The 16984-nt window shown below is 46.1% G+C and overlaps 1 protein-coding gene across 1 annotated transcript in view; it reads right to left on the bottom strand.

Annotated features, from left to right (window-relative positions):
- Positions 1–2239: 2239 nt before the first annotated feature.
- Positions 2240–16984, bottom strand: part of KCNQ3 (potassium voltage-gated channel subfamily Q member 3) — a 278157-nt gene continuing 263412 nt past the window's right edge. Inside the window, exons 10-15 of the mRNA XM_036890535.2 lie at positions 13601–13803; positions 12661–12763; positions 10531–10662; positions 7977–8075; positions 6183–6267; positions 2240–4577 (exon numbers count right to left, since the gene is read on the bottom strand). Of these exons, the coding sequence (XP_036746430.2) occupies positions 3849–4577; positions 6183–6267; positions 7977–8075; positions 10531–10662; positions 12661–12763; positions 13601–13803 (1351 nt within the window). The 3' untranslated portion in view covers positions 2240–3848. The remainder of the gene's footprint in view (positions 4578–6182; positions 6268–7976; positions 8076–10530; positions 10663–12660; positions 12764–13600; positions 13804–16984) is intronic.

Raw genomic sequence — 16984 nt, 5'->3', positions numbered from 1 at the left:
CAACTTGTTAGACCACTGAAAACCCTGATTCTATTTCCCCAGAGTTTGATGAGCAGATTCCCACAGGCAGAGTGGTACTTTTCTCTTGAAATAGACGCTGTGCCTCTGCCGGTACCACAAGCCTCTCTTGGAAGTAGCTAAGCTCTTCACCTGACCTCAATCATAGTAGAGCCTTGGAGAGGAAGGTTTTTGTTTTTTCCAAGAACCTTCTCAGGTGCTCTTGAACTTCCTTCTTGTACAGCTTATCTAGAGCTATAAAGTCCAAAGCATTGAACCCAAATGCAAAGTCCCCATTCAACCCACTCAGTCTTCCCTGGGCTGATGGGGTCATTGGTGTTCTGACGTGGAGTTTTTGCTCTCATTATCCTCCAAGCTCAGTCTTACACTGATGCCAAGCCAGGAAGCATTCCTGTCTGCACAGAGGCAATGCATAATGCTTAACTGTTAATTAATTAGCTCATTTTGAACTATAGTATATCTTGGGGTTTTCTAGATATATTTTCATGAAAACTAGAGCTTATAATCAATTTCATATCTAAGCTCTCAGTTTACAGAAAAAGTACAGTTAGTGAATAGAATTTTCTCAATTTGATTCTTTTCTTTTCCTCTTATTTTTTTCTTAGATTTTTCATTTTTGCTTGTGTGCTGGCATTTGATAGTCAAACGTCACACTTGATTTCAGGTATTTTCTTCTCAGCCCAACAGGACCACCTTTACCTAACATTTGCAAAGTACATTGATCTCATTCTCATCCCACTAAAACATTACCTCTTAAAAATCTTCATACATCTTATTGTGACACAGAGATATTGGATACATATAATGGGATCACAGTTTCACTTGAGAAAATTATTCCTACCTTTTCTGATGGAATTGTTACTATTTCATGGGATTCTGTTAAAATTATTGCAATTTCCTGGGCAAGCTTCAGAACCACTGGTATATCTGAAATGTATAGTCTTGCGCCATTTTTGTTGTTAACCAGTTCTGTTGGATTATTCCAGCATGCTGTTCCTTTGTCTTACAGTGTGGAAGCACACAGTTTCTCCCCATAAATTATGTTCAGTCCTACACCTCGAATTCTGCTTTATCTATGCTAACCATGTTGATGATGTTGTCTCTGGGCAAGCAACTTGAGCTGGTTTGCCTTGCTTTTCTGGAATTTTCTTTTAAAGGGGATATCAAAGAATAGTCCAGAAGATAATTTTTCACTTTTTTTTCCTTAGATAGGAAAGAACATCTCTTAAGGGTCTTATCATTTATTCATTCATGAACAATGTATTTTGTCTTTGTCTACACTGGTAATGACATGGTGGTAATCCACACAAACCCAACCTCTGCCATCCTGGCCTTATAATCCAGCAGGAAGCTAGCCTGCCCTCCTAGAGTTTGGAAAATAATACAAGCTCCAGTATTTGTAGGTTATTAAAAGACACTAAGGCAGTCCTCTAACTTGGCATCCAAGGTAACTATTTTTAGCTTGAGGATGAGAAAGTCTCATCCTTCCAGCTGCAAACTCTATCGAGGTCCTGGCAAATCTATTTGTAAGATACTGAGGCCCGTAGGTTCTGTAAGAATATTAGTAGTTAAGAAACAATAATTGGTGCATACATGGAGAGTTTGATTCATTCTCCATTTTTTTGTTTCAAATAACTCATATGCATAAAGAATATGGTAACATATTAGATGGTAGGTAGTACAAACATTTCTGTGGAAGATTCCAGGAAGCTCAGAATCAAGAACCAAGCCTGTGGGAGGGCACAGAGGTTCTCAGGTCATCAATGGCCACTCATGGCACTGACAGGCGCATCGACGGGAGCCAAGAGGAGGACCCAATGCTGCTCACCCCTTGCCCTTCAGACTGCAGGAAGGCTATATGGCACCCTAGAGGGGAGGGAGTTTCAACTCTGTGTGTGATCTTTCTTATGCATGTCCCGCCTCAGACTTGAATGTCAATACCCATCTGCTCCCCAGACCCTCCATGTAAAACTCCTTCTCTACCTCTCGCAATGCCTGCCCTTGGCTGGAGACTTGAGGCTTGGTTGTATGTTCCTAAAGTCCAGGGCCAAACCTTCCTTATCACTGTGCTCTGAGCCTTTTGCACACTACCTGTTGACATGTGCAGTGGAAGACATCAGTCTCTGAGAAAGCAGTTCCTCTCTCCAACACACCGCATCGGTAATGACAAGCGCATCGGGCTGCCTCAGCTGCTACTGCTCTTGATGAGACAGCTGTGAGGGAGAACTGTGGTGCCATTTGCAGGGAGATACGCGTTTAGGCCATGTCGATCAGCTCGATGGTCACCGTGGCAACCATCTGGAGCCAGTGCTTGGATGTAAGAGTAAGACAGTAATACTGCAGTGTAGTCATTTAGCTAATTCAGCTAAGCCTAAGAGAAACCTTTTCTGTCAGTGTTTCAAAGAGTAACGACATCTCCCAAGAGGCCACAGGATGGCTTGTGCTTAATATTAGTTCTTACATAGTAGGGCAGTGTTTTCCAGGTTGTCTGACTATGCTTCAGCTAATCTTATGGCTACATGTGGTTTAAAAAATCTGGAGGAGTAACATTGGATGGTTCTGGAAATTTTGCCCATTTGTATATTAGTAAATGTTACAGCTTGTTTGTATTATTTTTTTTTTCTGGATCCACAATGCAATGCATATAGTGAGCATGTTTTGCAATGAAAGCAGACAGCCCTGTCTTGCTGGATAAGTTGTGTCATGAGTGCTTTTCACACGATACAGACAGTTGTCTTGGCATGACTTCTGGGTCCCATTGTGTAAACGGCAGAGTGTGTGATAGGAAGAGACCAGGGCCTGGAGCCGGTCAGCTGATGGGGCTTTGAGTCCCAGCTCCCTGGGGGACAAGGGAGTGACCCTGGGCATGTCTCTCTACCTGAGCCCAAGGTTTCTCATTTTTATAAAGGACTTGGATCAGATAATTCCTGTGCTCTCTTGACTCTATTTCTATTTGATGAATAATCTGTATAAGTCTCATGGGGAGGAATGTGAGTTGGAACTGCACTTTGAAGGCACTGAACTTAGCTCCTGCACAGAGGGGCACCCCACTTATGTAAATTTAATTGTCTTTGGCTACATAAATTGGGAACTATTTTAACTTGTGTGTGTTTTCTTGCCACCAATTCTTAACTCATTTGAAATGCTGCACTTGGGGTTACCACCACCTTTTACAGATGAGGAAACTGAGGCATGATACTAGACAATGGCAGGCCAAAGGAGGTCCCTTTGAGAGCTTTTAGATAGCTTTGTCACTTTTTCCTTAATAAAATAAATGTTAAAATTCTTGGTTTTGGGTATGCGATGACATCTTGTTCCTCTCCTAATGTGTTAGCTCAGAAGGCAACCTCATTGATGCAATGCCTTTTTGTTGAGAAAATTATTTGCTTGCTTTAGAAAACAGTTAATTGCTGGACTGTTTTATACAAAGGGGCCATGGTTCGAGAAATAAACTACTTTCCTTGCTTACCAAACCCAAATCCAAACCAGCCAACCAAATAAATAGCACAGTTCATCAGTAACTTTGTCCTATACTGGTCCAACCATGATTAAAAGTAAGAACAGCAGATAAATGTGTATCCTAGACAAGATTAGTGGTACCAGTTATATAGTGTAAAGTCATGCAAACCATGCTTGAAAGGAAGCGGCTTCATTGTGGTGACGTGGGGAGGAAAAGGCCATGACAAGCCCCTGCCCGGGTGGGGGGGCCACCACGCACATGCATGTTTGATGCAGCCGTTGGTGATCTCACTGGTGAGTGTTGGGCGTGAGAGCAAGTGAGCTATACAATGTCTGTCTGCATTCCAGAAGGAGTCAGTCCGTGAGCCTTCTTAAATGGGCTTGTTGGAAGGGGTCCATATCGAATCAGAAATCCCATCCCCAGTGGATGACAGAGGCATGGAGCCGCTGGGCGTGAAGGGGTCTGTGTCCGTGTCCGTCTCACCCTCGGCAAGGTAACGTTTCTCCCTCATCCAGCTTGAGCCCCCGCTTGGGCCAAACATGTAATCATCTCTGTCTTGGGAGATGCTGAAGCCACTCGGAGACCGTTCCAGCTCCTCGTGGTTGACCGACATCAGGGACAGGGGCGTGTCGCTGTCCCGCGTGACACTGCGTCTCTGCCGGGGGGAGACCTGGTCGGAGCAGAGGCCGTGCAGTTCAGCCTGGGAGTGGTGGCCCACTTGGCAGTCTGCAAGCGTCAAGATAGGGAGGACAGTGGGCCGTTCTGCGTGCGTTGCCGTCAAGGAGGAAAGAGTTGCTTGAATCTTTCCAGAACTGGGTCCTCTCTGGGGCAGGTTCACTGGGTCATGGGCAAAAAACCCATAGGGGCCAACTTTGTCGATGGGCAGCTGGTGGAAGCTGTAGGGGAGCTCGTGGGGGCCTGCCTCAGAATAGCTGCAGATGACGGTTTTCAAGCCAGAACCCCGGTTGTCCTCCTCCACCTCGGCGGGCAAGGGGGCACCCTTGGTGGGGCAGGCCTCTGTGACGCCCACCTGCAGCCTCTCCATGTGCTGCATGTGCATATCCACGAGGAAGTCCAGTTTCTTCCCCATGTCGTTAACCTGGAAAATACAAGGAACCGGCAGTCATGGCCTCCCCTGCGGGTGGGGTAGCTGTTAATGGTCAGGAGGGAACACTGTCACACTTACTTTTCAGAAAGGAAAAGGGGTCCTGCCAAGTCATAATATTAACAACAGCTAATAATTTTGTGCTTCTAAATTCTGAGCCCTGCACATGTTTTAGTGCTCATCTAGAAACAACCTACACAAGGCTTTCCAGAAAGCAAAGGCTCGAAGCAGAGAAATGGTTTGAGGACCAGTTTCACCTTGGCAGGCGGTGGCCTTTCTGCTGCTGTCTGGGTCAGTGAGTGGGAGTTCTCGACTCGCAAACATTCCCTGGGATAGAAGCAGGAGGATTGTTAGGGTTCGTTTCTCCTCCATGGCAATGTAAACCCGAAAGACACAAGGGCAGTGGTTAGCAAGAATTGATCTTGTCAGCACTGAAGACCTCACCTAGGGGCTTTGGAGGCCAGTGGGAGCTACACTGAGATAAGCTGCATCTGCTCTTACCTACAAAACTTCGAACTTAATCTTTGTGAGTGCGTATACACAGGTATGGGTGCATGTGTGTGTGACGCTCTCTGACAATTCATAGGTCACCAGGCAACAGTGTGGGCAGGTGTATCATGCCCCCTCACAGATGAGGAGACAAAGCATATACCAGGTAATGGCTGAGATGGTGTCCAAGCCTTAAAAGTTGCTAATACTTAGAGCAGTTCGTAAATATCTGACTGTTTTATGAACTTTAAAGATAGCGACTCATTTCATTGTCACAACATCCCTGTGAGATGAATTACTGTTATTCTCTCTCTGTTACAGGTGAGGCACAGAGAGATGAAGTAACTTGTCAAAGGTCACAGAGCTGGTAAATGGAGGAAGCTGAGATTATACATTAAAATTTGAAAATGAAAAATGATACTCTCAATATACCAAGAAAGAAGCATCATTCAAATTTGTTCTGTCTCTCCTTCACAGATCCAATTTTGGGTTATGAATAAAACAAAAGGATTGATAGGGATCCTAAAGGAAACCGATGACACCATTTATCTACTGAGAAGTCAGTTGAGCCTTGTGATCATATCAGCTGCTTGACTGTGGAAACGGGAGGTGAGCTGCCTGGGCTGTTGTGAGTGGGTGGGCTTCTCTTTCTGCCCTGAATAAGCCCACCCACGGCCAGCCCTCCTCCAGGCCTCTTCATACGGGTCGCCCACGGCCCTGATCTTTGAGGGCAAGAGGACTAAAGATTTAGGAATGTAGGGAAGGGAACCAACATTTCTTAAGGAACACTATAATGTGCATAGGAATAATTTGCTGAATATTTACTGTGCGCCGGCTACTGTCTAGGTAGTTGACACATATCAACTCATTGAATCCTCACAGCAACCTTATGAGGTATTAAAATCCCCATTTTATAGACGAGGACACTAAGGCTCAGAACAGTTGATGAGAATTGATGAGCTTGCATCAGCCAACAGGTGCTACTTCAGGGACTTCCACATCCTTGCCTTGAACGGTAGATACTCAAGTATGTTCTCTCCCTATGAAAAAATGGCATTTGAAGAAAAATGTTACACGTTTGCTTTTTGGTGAGGGAAAGGCAAGACCTACCTGCCTCTCGACTTTCACGAACTTCCCCATCATGCTTTGGTCTTCGATTTCTGATGTGGATGTTCTGGCTACGTATGGTTCATTCCTAGGAAAGAGCCAACAGTTCTCTAAGATCGTTCCGTCTATTTCTGCTTTGCAAGGTTGCTTCAGCTAAGCAGGCTATGCTCCCGGGAGCCATGGTTCCCAGGCTCATGCTTAGACAGTCTTTGGAAGAGGCCCCCTCAACTGGAGGCACGTGTGAGTCAGGAAAGACCAGCATTTTCCCCCCTTCCACACTGGCCTCTCATGTATTCCTCCACTGCAGGAAAATTTGAAGCCAAGTATTGAGCTGCTGTTATGACGCTTTGTGTCAAGGTTAACAAACCATCTAACTGTGTCTAGAGTGTTTACTTCCTTTAATTTGTATTCCTTTGTTTTTCAGTCTCAGACTACTGGTTGAGAGTTTCTCCTGGGAGTGTGGGGTGGTGTAGGGGGTGGAGGGTGAGAAAGGGGTTGTCGAAATGCTGAAATTCTATGCAGTGGGTATAAAAATTTCCTTTGTTCCGTTTTGTTAAGAGTGAAAAATAGATGCTGAATCTGGAAAATGATGCAAAAGATGATACTGTTAGTAATGGGTTGAGAGGTGGGTTGCCTTTGCTCTTTGGCTCTGCACAGTTGATGTCTGCCTAAATTCCAGTTAGTTTCAGTATTGTTATGCTCTATGCAGAAAAGAACCTTCAGGGAGCCCAGCTATTGCTCACAACTGTAAATATAAAGCACTCTCTACGTAGCTGATTTTCTCTCTCATAGGCTACTAACTCCTGCTAAGTCCCTTCCGCTTAGCACCAGAGGCCCAGGTGCTAAATCCAGCCCACAATTGTCTCCCTTACCTTGAACAGGTTTTAAAACATTTAAGCCATCTCAGCAATGGGGAATCACATATAATCTGGATACCCACTTTTCTTGAAAAATTAGACTTTCTGAAAACAGAGGATCTTTACTCTTAAATTAGCAACAGCAGAACAGAGTAACAATTACCTCCTTGAGATGGACATGTGCTCTTTAGGTGCCCACGGCCCACCACTCCCTGTCCTATCTCCAGGCCTGAGGCTGTAGATTAGCTGCCTTGTGCCATCACACTCACATTCTTGCTTCTGTTATAATAAGGAGCTTTATTACTATAAGGTGCGTAAGGGTTCTTCAGCCTGGCGTTTTCCACTCATTTATGTTACCTGCCTTGAGGGCATTTGGGGATAAAGATGTGTAAATGCAGGCTGTGGACTTTTTCAAGGACTGTGCTTTTGTTCATCAGGCCCTACACAAGGAGAACTTTCAAATAATTTTGGGGGGAGGGCAGAGCTGCTCTGCTCAGGGGCACAGCACTGCCTGTCACAGTGGTGTCGGGGGCCTGCCATCTTCTTCCTTCCCCAGCTCTGTCTTGGGAGGAGAATCAATGAACGCAGGGGTGACCATGCAAGAAAACCACCCAGGTGACCAAGGATGCCTCTGGCTCGGCTAACATGAAGTGTCCTTTCTGTTCCAATCAACTCCTCTTTTATAGTGAGGAAACCATTATTTTTGTTTTCAATAACCATAAAAAGGAGACCCACATGGTCTGAGGAAGCGGGAGGTAAGTCTACAGAAACCCTTCAGATGGCCACAAACTGGAATAAGCTTCAAACTCTTTTCTTCATTTTATTTAGGGGTAGGGCTGCTTCACCCAGCCACAAGGGAACCAGGCTGAGATGTGGGGCAGGGGGTGCCCCCCAGGCTCTGGGGCCACGCAGCCAGCAGTCCATGTGCAACGCGCCCCACCTGGGAGACTGCTGGGAGGGGTAGGTGAATGCTGCCCCTTTCTGCGACTTCTTATGTTTCGGAGTAGATGGAGGTCCTGGGGTGAATATCATGTCTATTCTGAAAGAGACCACACAACGGGGATTCAGTTACAAAGAGTTTTACAGGTAAAGAGAGGAAAGCAATTCCTCTATTCACTCTAGTCAGAAATGGGTTTGAAATACATGAGAGAAGGGAAAAAAGAGAAGGGAGAGGGAAACGGGGGGTAGAGAGAGGGAGAAAGAGAGAGAAAAGACAGACAGACAGAACTTACAATCTCAATATATTATTGTGTTTTTTTTGGTCCAGTAGTACCACGGGCATCTCCACAGCCCAGGGGAGAAGGAGGGAGGGAGGCAGACATTCCGCTGAGGCAGGGTGAGGGCCACTGTAGGAAGTGTCATCTGTGCTGAGGGCCTGTTTGGTCTTCCAGCTCTTTTGTTCGTCTCCAAAACATCTAGTAAGGGAGTTTTCCCTACTAAACCTACACTCTGTTTTTAGGATGCAGGCTTTTCTCGGTACCACTGTTTCTCTGCAGCTCTGCAGGCTTCTCTGGCCATTAGAGGGAAGGATCTGGCACCTGGCTTCCATTTTTGGCATGAGGCACTAGCTGTGCAGCTGCACTGCTCCTGAGCATCACAGGAGACAAATGCCCCCATCACACTGCAGGGCCAGCACAGGGGCAGGATGTGAGGGCACCCTTGAAAGCCCATCACAGGCTCTGCGCCACCGAGACCACGTACCCAGACGTAGTCATGGATGGCTGTCTCTACAAACCCAGCTGCTCTTCCATTGACTCCAGCATGTAAAAAATTGACCCTCTTCCCCTCTGGTCTATCCGAGCATAGCTGGAGATATGCAATCAGTCATCCAGACAACCAATCTCCAGCCATAACTCACTGAAACACATACACCTAATACCAAAAATGAGGACTGTGTCAATATCTATACTATGCTCATTAAGATGAGCTGAAATTTTTAGAGTCTGGTATGTCCTAGACATTCTTTCTCCATCCCTCAGATGGCCTTATCGCATAAATACAGCATGTTGGGCTCAGAACTTGTTTGCACACCCATTTGTGGGGCAGGCATTGAGCACCAACTGTGTGCCTGGCACTATGCTAGATATTCACAGGTGACATTCCAGATATGGGCAAAGCAAGGTCACAAATAAGCATTCCTCCAGCCCAACAGCATCATTAACTTCCAGCTATTCAACCTGGTGGTCCTGTTAACTCTGCAGGACACCCATGTAGGGAAACATTCAGGTGAGAAAACCGAGGTCCAGAGAGGACTCGACTTGGGTCTGTTTGAAATCTCTCACAGGCCAGATAGTGAGGCTTTGGTTTCCTGAAGTCAGTTCCTATGTATTGACATCATATTGTCCTTCAGTTTTTTAAAATGATTTTTCTTTTTAAAAGGATATTCTTACAGTTCATTAAACATTTGGTAAATTTCAAATGTGAAAAAAAAATCACATATAGGCTCATCATCTCAGCCACTGAAATCCTTTGGGGGACACTCTACTCCTTTTCTCTAGGCCCCCTTTATGGGACAGTGTGTATGTGTGTATATTTCTCAGCAAACGTATATGTGTACATTTTTGTAATCACACTGTACATGCTAATATCACAAGACCTAGGCAGAAAATATATATAAGTATAACCATATACACCTATATGTAAATGTAGGTACATGTATAGGTATATATATATATATATATATATGTCTGAATGTATTGTCAGTAACCCTATTATGCATACGTATATTCACAGATCACATAATTTGAACAATCTTATTATATGCATTTTTTAAATGTCGTTTGATAGCTGCATAACTTTTTAATGAGAGCAGGCACCATTTTTCCTTACTACTATTCAAATGATTAAGGAAGTGTTTTGTGGTAGAACGGGAGTTTTGTAACCAGTTGGATATGGTTTGCTTTCCAGCTCTGCCACCTACTGGCTGGGTAGTTTTGGGTAAGTCCATGACCTTTAGAACTTCAGGTTTCTCCTTGGTAAATGGCACCAACAGTGCAATACGCTATGGGGTTATAAGAGATGAGCCACATATTATGTAGAACACCCAGCTGCTCAGCAAACATGGTGGCAATATTAGTTGGACATTAATGCTGTTTCTGTATTTTCACTACTATACTACTTGATGAACGTTTTTTTTAATATGGTGAAAAATTTATATTTAGAATTAGACTGCTGGACTCAGTCTAGCTCATCACAATTTGGTGGCAACATCCAAAGCCTCCCAGCCAGGGGCCAGTCAGACATATACCTTCCTGCCCCAAGGCCTGACCAGGTGTGACCTTGGCCAAGCCAGTGTCACAGAGCTTCCTCACGGCCTGTTCAATGTTTGCCAACCTTGACACCCACAGTGCTTGATGAACATTTTTGATCTTAAAGTTTCTCCTCTGCATTTTGGATTATTTCTGAATGCGTTTCACCCCAAAATATAGGGTTCATCTGGCTTTGGTTCCTTAGTGGTCAGGAGAGCATAGTTCCTCTAGATGTAGCTGTCTCACCTTGTCTGAAGGTACTTTATCCTGGAAAGCATGTCAAGGTGTCCTGCGGAATACTGCTCAATCACATCCTTCACATCATAAGGCCTCAAAGTCTCCTTGAATTTTTTTTTATAGAGACGGAATTGTAGAATCCTACGAGGCAAAGCAGAGACATCTGTGCGTCACGAGTAGGAGTGAAGGAAACCACTTCAGAACTCAACAAACTCAGGGGCAGGGAGAGAAAAGAACCAAAGAGAAAATGACCTGATGGGGAGAACTTCCAACTCCTGGTCCTGGGCCTACCCTTTGAATCACAGAATTAGGCTGGCGAATGCCTCTCCATGACTGCCTCCCTTCAATCATTTGAATGATAAGAAAATCATAGTGACAATCCCAGACAACCTTTATGGAACATTCACTACAGGCCAGACACTGAACTATGTATTTTATGAACAGTCTGCTAATAGGTCAACTCAAAGATGATGAGACCAAGGTTCAGAGAGTTCAGCATCTCCCCAGGGCCATCTGGCTAGTAATGTCAGAGCTGTCCTCAAACCCACGTTTGTTTGCTGACAAGGCCCACGCTCTGAATCACTGTGTCACACTGCTTTCTGTCTGAGAACAGCTGACATATCTCTTCAATAGTCTCTTTAATTATTTGGCTTGTCAGCACTTGTCAACAGAAACTAGCTTCTGTTCCCTGAGTTTTCTCATAGTCTCAGTAAAATGGGGCACCCAGAGCCCATAGATACCAAACCCTCACCCCCACCTTCCTGGGAATCAATAAAGTCACCCCAGATAGCAAAACCCCCTTGAAAGGCCCATCAGGAGGCCAACTTCCACAGAGCAGAGTCAGTTAAAATCCCTAATAATAGGCCAGCAACAGAAAACCCCGCCTGCCCCAGGCCCTCCCTGCCGATGCTTGCACAGGTCTTTTTTTTTGTAATGCAAAGTTCATTTTGTTCATGCTAGCCCACGTCTCCAGCTCTAAACACTGTTTTGGCATGTTGATTATACCACCCATTTTACTTGTGATTCTTCCCACCTCTGTCATATTATAAGCTGGCCAACTGCCTGCTTTTGAAAGTAAAGTTACGCTGCAGCACAGCCACACCCCTTCCTTTATGCACTGTGTCCGGCTGCTTTTGTGCTACAAACTGAGTTGAATACGTGCAGTAGAGATCAACGGACCATAAAGCCTAAACTATTTACTCTCAGGCTCCTTACTGAAGAACTTGGCCCACCCTTGAACTAACCCATCAATAAAAATTCCAGAAGGACAGAGAGGAAAGCCAGAGCCTGGGGCATCCTGGCAGACACCTCCCTCCAGGATGACGCAAGTTCATTCACTGGTTTTCTTTGAATAAGATCATTCAATGCCTGTTATGAATTCAGGCAGCTGTGTCTTCATCCAGCCATATTGCTGTCATGTTGTACATGCAGTGTCATGAGAAACCGGGTCAATGGCTTTGGGAAGGGCCACTTATTATCACACTAATGTGCTTCCCTGATCTACTGGATTAGGAATCTTGCTGAAAATATCACTACCAGTTCTTGGAGAATCCACCTTGGTCTCTAGAACTCATAGCCACCACTGTGGAGTGCTTATAAGCTCCTCTCCTGATCTAAGTTTTACTTAGTGGCGTATTTTTCTTTTCTTGTGGAATTCTAAAGCAAAAGAGAACTAGGATGGAATGTAGTCTCATCTGATACAGACCGAAAAATCCTATAGCTGCTTGTCTTGTTCAGATTTCTAATTAAAGAGAATTAGATGGATGAAGACACAGAAGCAAAGCTAGTTTGAGTATGGAGCCTGTAAAGGAAGAAAAGTCCATGTCCGTATTCCCAGCAACCTTTAAGGTAAAGGGTGGCCAAAATGAGACAAAAGCATGCCAGTTGGGCATACTATCAGGAGCTGTGGGAGCATTTTTATAAAATGGCAGCAAGACTCAACCACCGTGACTCACTAATGCAGAAATCGTTTTGGGGCAGCATCCCCTGTGGAGTACTGACAAACTCCTGGACGTGACTTGGGGTTACTTGAGGGTCTGCCTGTCTACCTTCCCAAAGCCCAGGATACTCCACATGGCTGTGTCCTGTGGGGGCTGGGCTGGGGCCTGGGCAGGCCCCCAGGAGGGGAGGGGGCATTACCTGACGGCTCGGATGGCAGCCTTCAGGGTGGGGATCATGTCTTCAATGAGGAAGTCATTCCCGTAGCCCCTGTCTTCTGCCATGGGGTCACCAGTCCCGGCATCTGGGAGGGAGACACACAGTCAATGGCAGGACACAGCTTGGGGAAGCTTGGGGACCCTGCTCAGTCAGGGCCTTCCTAGCTCAGCCGCCAGAGTTCCTGGTGCTGCTTCGTGAACGCGCGCAGTGTGCCACAGCTGGGACGTCCTGCAGGCTCTCCTAACTTCCCCTGCTATTATCCAGGTGTCTGAGTCAGAGGTGCCCGTGGTTCAGGACTGGTGGTTGGGAGAAGAGGCTAGGAGGGGTGCCTGACGGGGCCCCTGGGGGCAGCAAAGAGCCCTCATGTGGGTGTTGAGACAGACAGACCTGAGTTCAGATTCTTGCTCTGTGGGTCACTATCCTTGTGACCTTGGGGGAGCCACCTTCAAAGCCCTGCTTGTCCTCTGGCTCACAGAGGTATTGCTCCCACAGCCTCTGCTGGGCACTTTTCCAAACCGCCTTCCACTCCCTGGAGGTGCTGGGCCCCTAGGTGTCCAGGTCACTCTGCGCTCGGGCCCTCACCATCCCTCAGGCAGGCCCGTGACAGTGCACTGATCCTGGCCATGCTTAGGAACCATGGGAATATGTCCTGAAGCTCCCTGGAGGGTCCTCACAGTGAATGCAGTGATCCTGGCCCAGGAAAACAGCTAACTTGCTGTACAAGTTGTGGGGACATAACACAGCCGCCTCCAGCCCAGGGACGGGAATAGGGTGAAGCCAGAGGTTGGTTCAGGAAGGGTGGGGGACAGGCTACTTTGCACACTGGTGAGGTCTTCACCAGGGAGGGAAGTGAGGAAGGAAGAGGGCTGGCTTGGGAAGGGGGAAGTGGAGAAGACAAGGGGAGGGAGAAGAGAGGCATTACCTTCAGAACTCTGCCAGAAAGCGTAGGCTTTCATGCGGAAGGCGGTGCGGAAGCGTTCTTTACTGTTTAAGCCAACAGGCTTTGGTTCTTTAGAAGGGCTTTCTTCTATGGCATCTACATTCAGAGGGGTAAATAGCTTTCCTTTAGTATTGCTACCACGAGGATTAGAAAGGCGAACCCGATCCAAGAGACCCAGCTTTTGGCTACAAAATAAGCAAAAGTGAAGAATTTTCCTCCTTGAGTGCAGGCTTTCGTAATTGCCCGTCCCTCTCCATCAAGACTCACCCATTCTCCTCCACGTGGACGGGGAAGGCGGGCCCTCAATGCTACATCTGACTTAGTGGCTTGGAATGGGCAGGGCTTGGCCCAGACCCTAGCTGGACAGTTTACTCGTCTTGGGCATGTCTCCTGACTTCTCTGAATTTCAGGTTTTTGTGTAAGTGGCGCTTAGATGAGATACAGGTTATAAACTGCCTGGTCAGTAGCAGGATGCACAAAGCTTCACGCCTTCTCCATTCCTTTGTAATACCCCATGGAGCCCAGTTAGCGCCTCACACAGAAGAAGCCTTACCAAATGTTCCTTAACAGAACTGGATGACATAAATTTCACAAAGCAGGAAACCTCACCTACATCCACAGACATTCCCATGGATGGAATTTTGGGGGGTGGGTTCCATGAGCTCAAGTGGGAAAAACTGCATCTTTAACTTACCTTTCACTGAGATTGAGCATGTTTTTCAATTCTGAATGTAGGTAATAAACCCCAGTAATATCCTCAATGCCCTGGTCACATCCTGTGACTTTCCACAACAGAAAGTCCAGGCCATTTCATATCCTGTTACCTCCCAGGATTGCTATGCTGTCATTACTTCAAAATTATGATAGTATTCAACCTGTTACTAGGTCTTGTCATAAGAGTCATCACAGAAAAGCACATATATGAGTGCAGCTCGAATGTTCAAATAGTTCAATAATTATGTTTCAGTATAATCAGCTTCTTTTGTAGCAGTATGCATTTTATTTATGAATTGAAAATTATTATTCTGAGAAAGGGTCCCTGGACTTCACCATACTGCCAGGAGTGTCCTTGGCACACAAAAACAGTAAGCCCACAGTAAGGTTGCCCTGGTGCAAAAACCAGCTGCACTTTGACTTGCAGTCCAGCCAGGTGACCTTGGACAAATCCATGACCTTTCTGAGCCCCAGTTACTTCATCTGTAAAATAGGGATGAGCACTCCTCGCTTCACCAGGTTACTGAGAGATGATGTTTATCGAGGATTTGGCATAGAGCCTGGCACACGGGAAGTGCTCTACATAGATTAATTTCTTCCCTCTATTTCTCCACCTCCTAGTGGGCACAGGGAATGAGGTCCTTTCAGTGTGGCACACATACCAGAGAGAAGCCACACTGCATGTTTGCACACATCAGTATACTCAACTCGGCTGCTCCCTTCCCCTCCCCCCACACGGGGTCTGTGCACCTGTACTTGTGGAATAAATTAGCAAATAAATGAATAAGGGTTATCAAATCAGCTTTGCATCGCCTGAGACAGTTCAGTATTTCTAAAGAGTGTGTCTGCTTATGACAGCCACGTGCATCTCATCAAAAGCTGCTGCCATCTTTGTGACTTGGTGGCAGTGAGGAGGTCACAGATGTTGGAGCACCAGAGAGGCTGGAACACATCTCCTGTTGAGCAGGTACCGTACATTCTCTGAACACTAGGTCCTCATTGGTCAAATGGGCCTAATAACACCTGCTTTGTAAGGGTTTGGCCTGCCTCACACACGATAACATCTTTTTTAGCCCGGCATAGAGAAGGTGCTAAGGCACATTTAGTTAACACATAAATGAATGAACATATGGATGAGCAGTCATTATTTATGACTCCCTCTGGACTGTTCTATCTCACCCAGCACATTGACATTAATAACCTGACCTGGGTAAATTCAGAGAAACTCCAATACCCAGAGGGTTCATCTTCCCTGAGCCAAAGTCAAAATTTTCAGAGAGGTTTTCCTGATGAGTACTATGTGAATGATCAGTAGGACAGAGAATGTATCAGGGTCTGTGGGCTACAAATACTGAACAAGGTGGGAAGTCAACACACACAGAAGGCCTTTTCACCCAGGAGCTAAGGAAAGGGGACTTTAGGACAGTCACTTCTCAGACTCTCTTTCTCTTGGCTCTTGCCTATGTCTTACGACACCTATACAGCCAAGCAGACCCATCATTCCACCTGCACCAGGCCCCTTGCCTGGCATCCCCAAGTCCCCTCCTGCATGCCACAGTACCCACGGCTCCTCCAGCTTGCAATGACCTTTCTTGCCTGCTCAGCCAACTTCATTCCCATCTGCCCCTTAAAACGGCCTGAGCATCCCTCTTGGAAATTAGCCTCCCCTCCGTCTGTTCTCCAAAGACATACTGTGTTTGTCTCTGCTGCCACATTTAACACACTGTATGGAGACCGTATGTTTCCATGCCTGCCTGCCCCACTGCTTTGTACAGTCTTAGCAAAGACTCTGCCCAGTTACTTCTAAACCCATCACAGCCCCTGCCCAGTACATCCTGGTGTTCAGGGTAGCAGAGAAAATCATGGGCTTTGGGGCGGACCAGCCTGAGAAACTGTGACCTAGGACACATAACTCAATCCCCACATGCACAATGCTGACAAGCAGGCCTTGCTGTGCATGGTTGCTCAAAGGTACTGAGCCTTGTAAAGTACTGAGCCAACCATCTGGGATGCGGGGTGTGAGGAGCCTTCAATAAATGCTGGCTGCCGTCATTATCTCAGTAAATAATCTGCCCACAGAAACAGGAGAAGGCTAATAACATGTGTGAAAAGGAAGGATAAAATTTCCTGAGCCACAAAACAAGTTGTTTTTTCTTTTAATGAACTGAGCTGAGATCTTGGGACTTACAGATTATTTTACAGTACTTTTAATGCTAGCCTCAAACACTCACCATTGTCATTGAACTTGACCTCAGCAGGAGATGAGTACATGAGGAGCTTAACCCCAGATAAAGGAAACCAGACAAAAGCAGTGGCAGCTGCTTTGTCCTGACTTGAAATCTCGGCGTAACTGCTGATGACTGGAGAGAGAATGAGCAGCCTCTTGGTTCTATCTGTGCTGGGATTTAGCATTCGCTTATTTGGCATTTAAATGCTTCATTGCAACCTCTAACCGTCTGAATGGCTTTAGTTATGCTCACTTAATATCCCATTGGTCACAGAGCATGGTTCCTGAGAGATGGATTCCAACAGCGTTTAGGAATCCAGATGTGTTGGGCTCAAGTCCGAAACCTCAGCTCTGAATTACTCACAGCCGTTGCACCTTAAGAGGCTAATGGCGCTCTTCCTCCAGCAAAGTGGGTGATCAGCTTA

The sequence above is a fragment of the Manis pentadactyla genome, chromosome 3, assembly GCF_030020395.1.
Source record: "Manis pentadactyla isolate mManPen7 chromosome 3, mManPen7.hap1, whole genome shotgun sequence".
Classification (NCBI taxonomy): Eukaryota; Metazoa; Chordata; class Mammalia; order Pholidota; family Manidae; genus Manis; species Manis pentadactyla.
The sequence above is the reverse complement of the archived record's forward strand: the minus strand, read 5'-3'. Positions and strand labels throughout refer to the sequence as shown.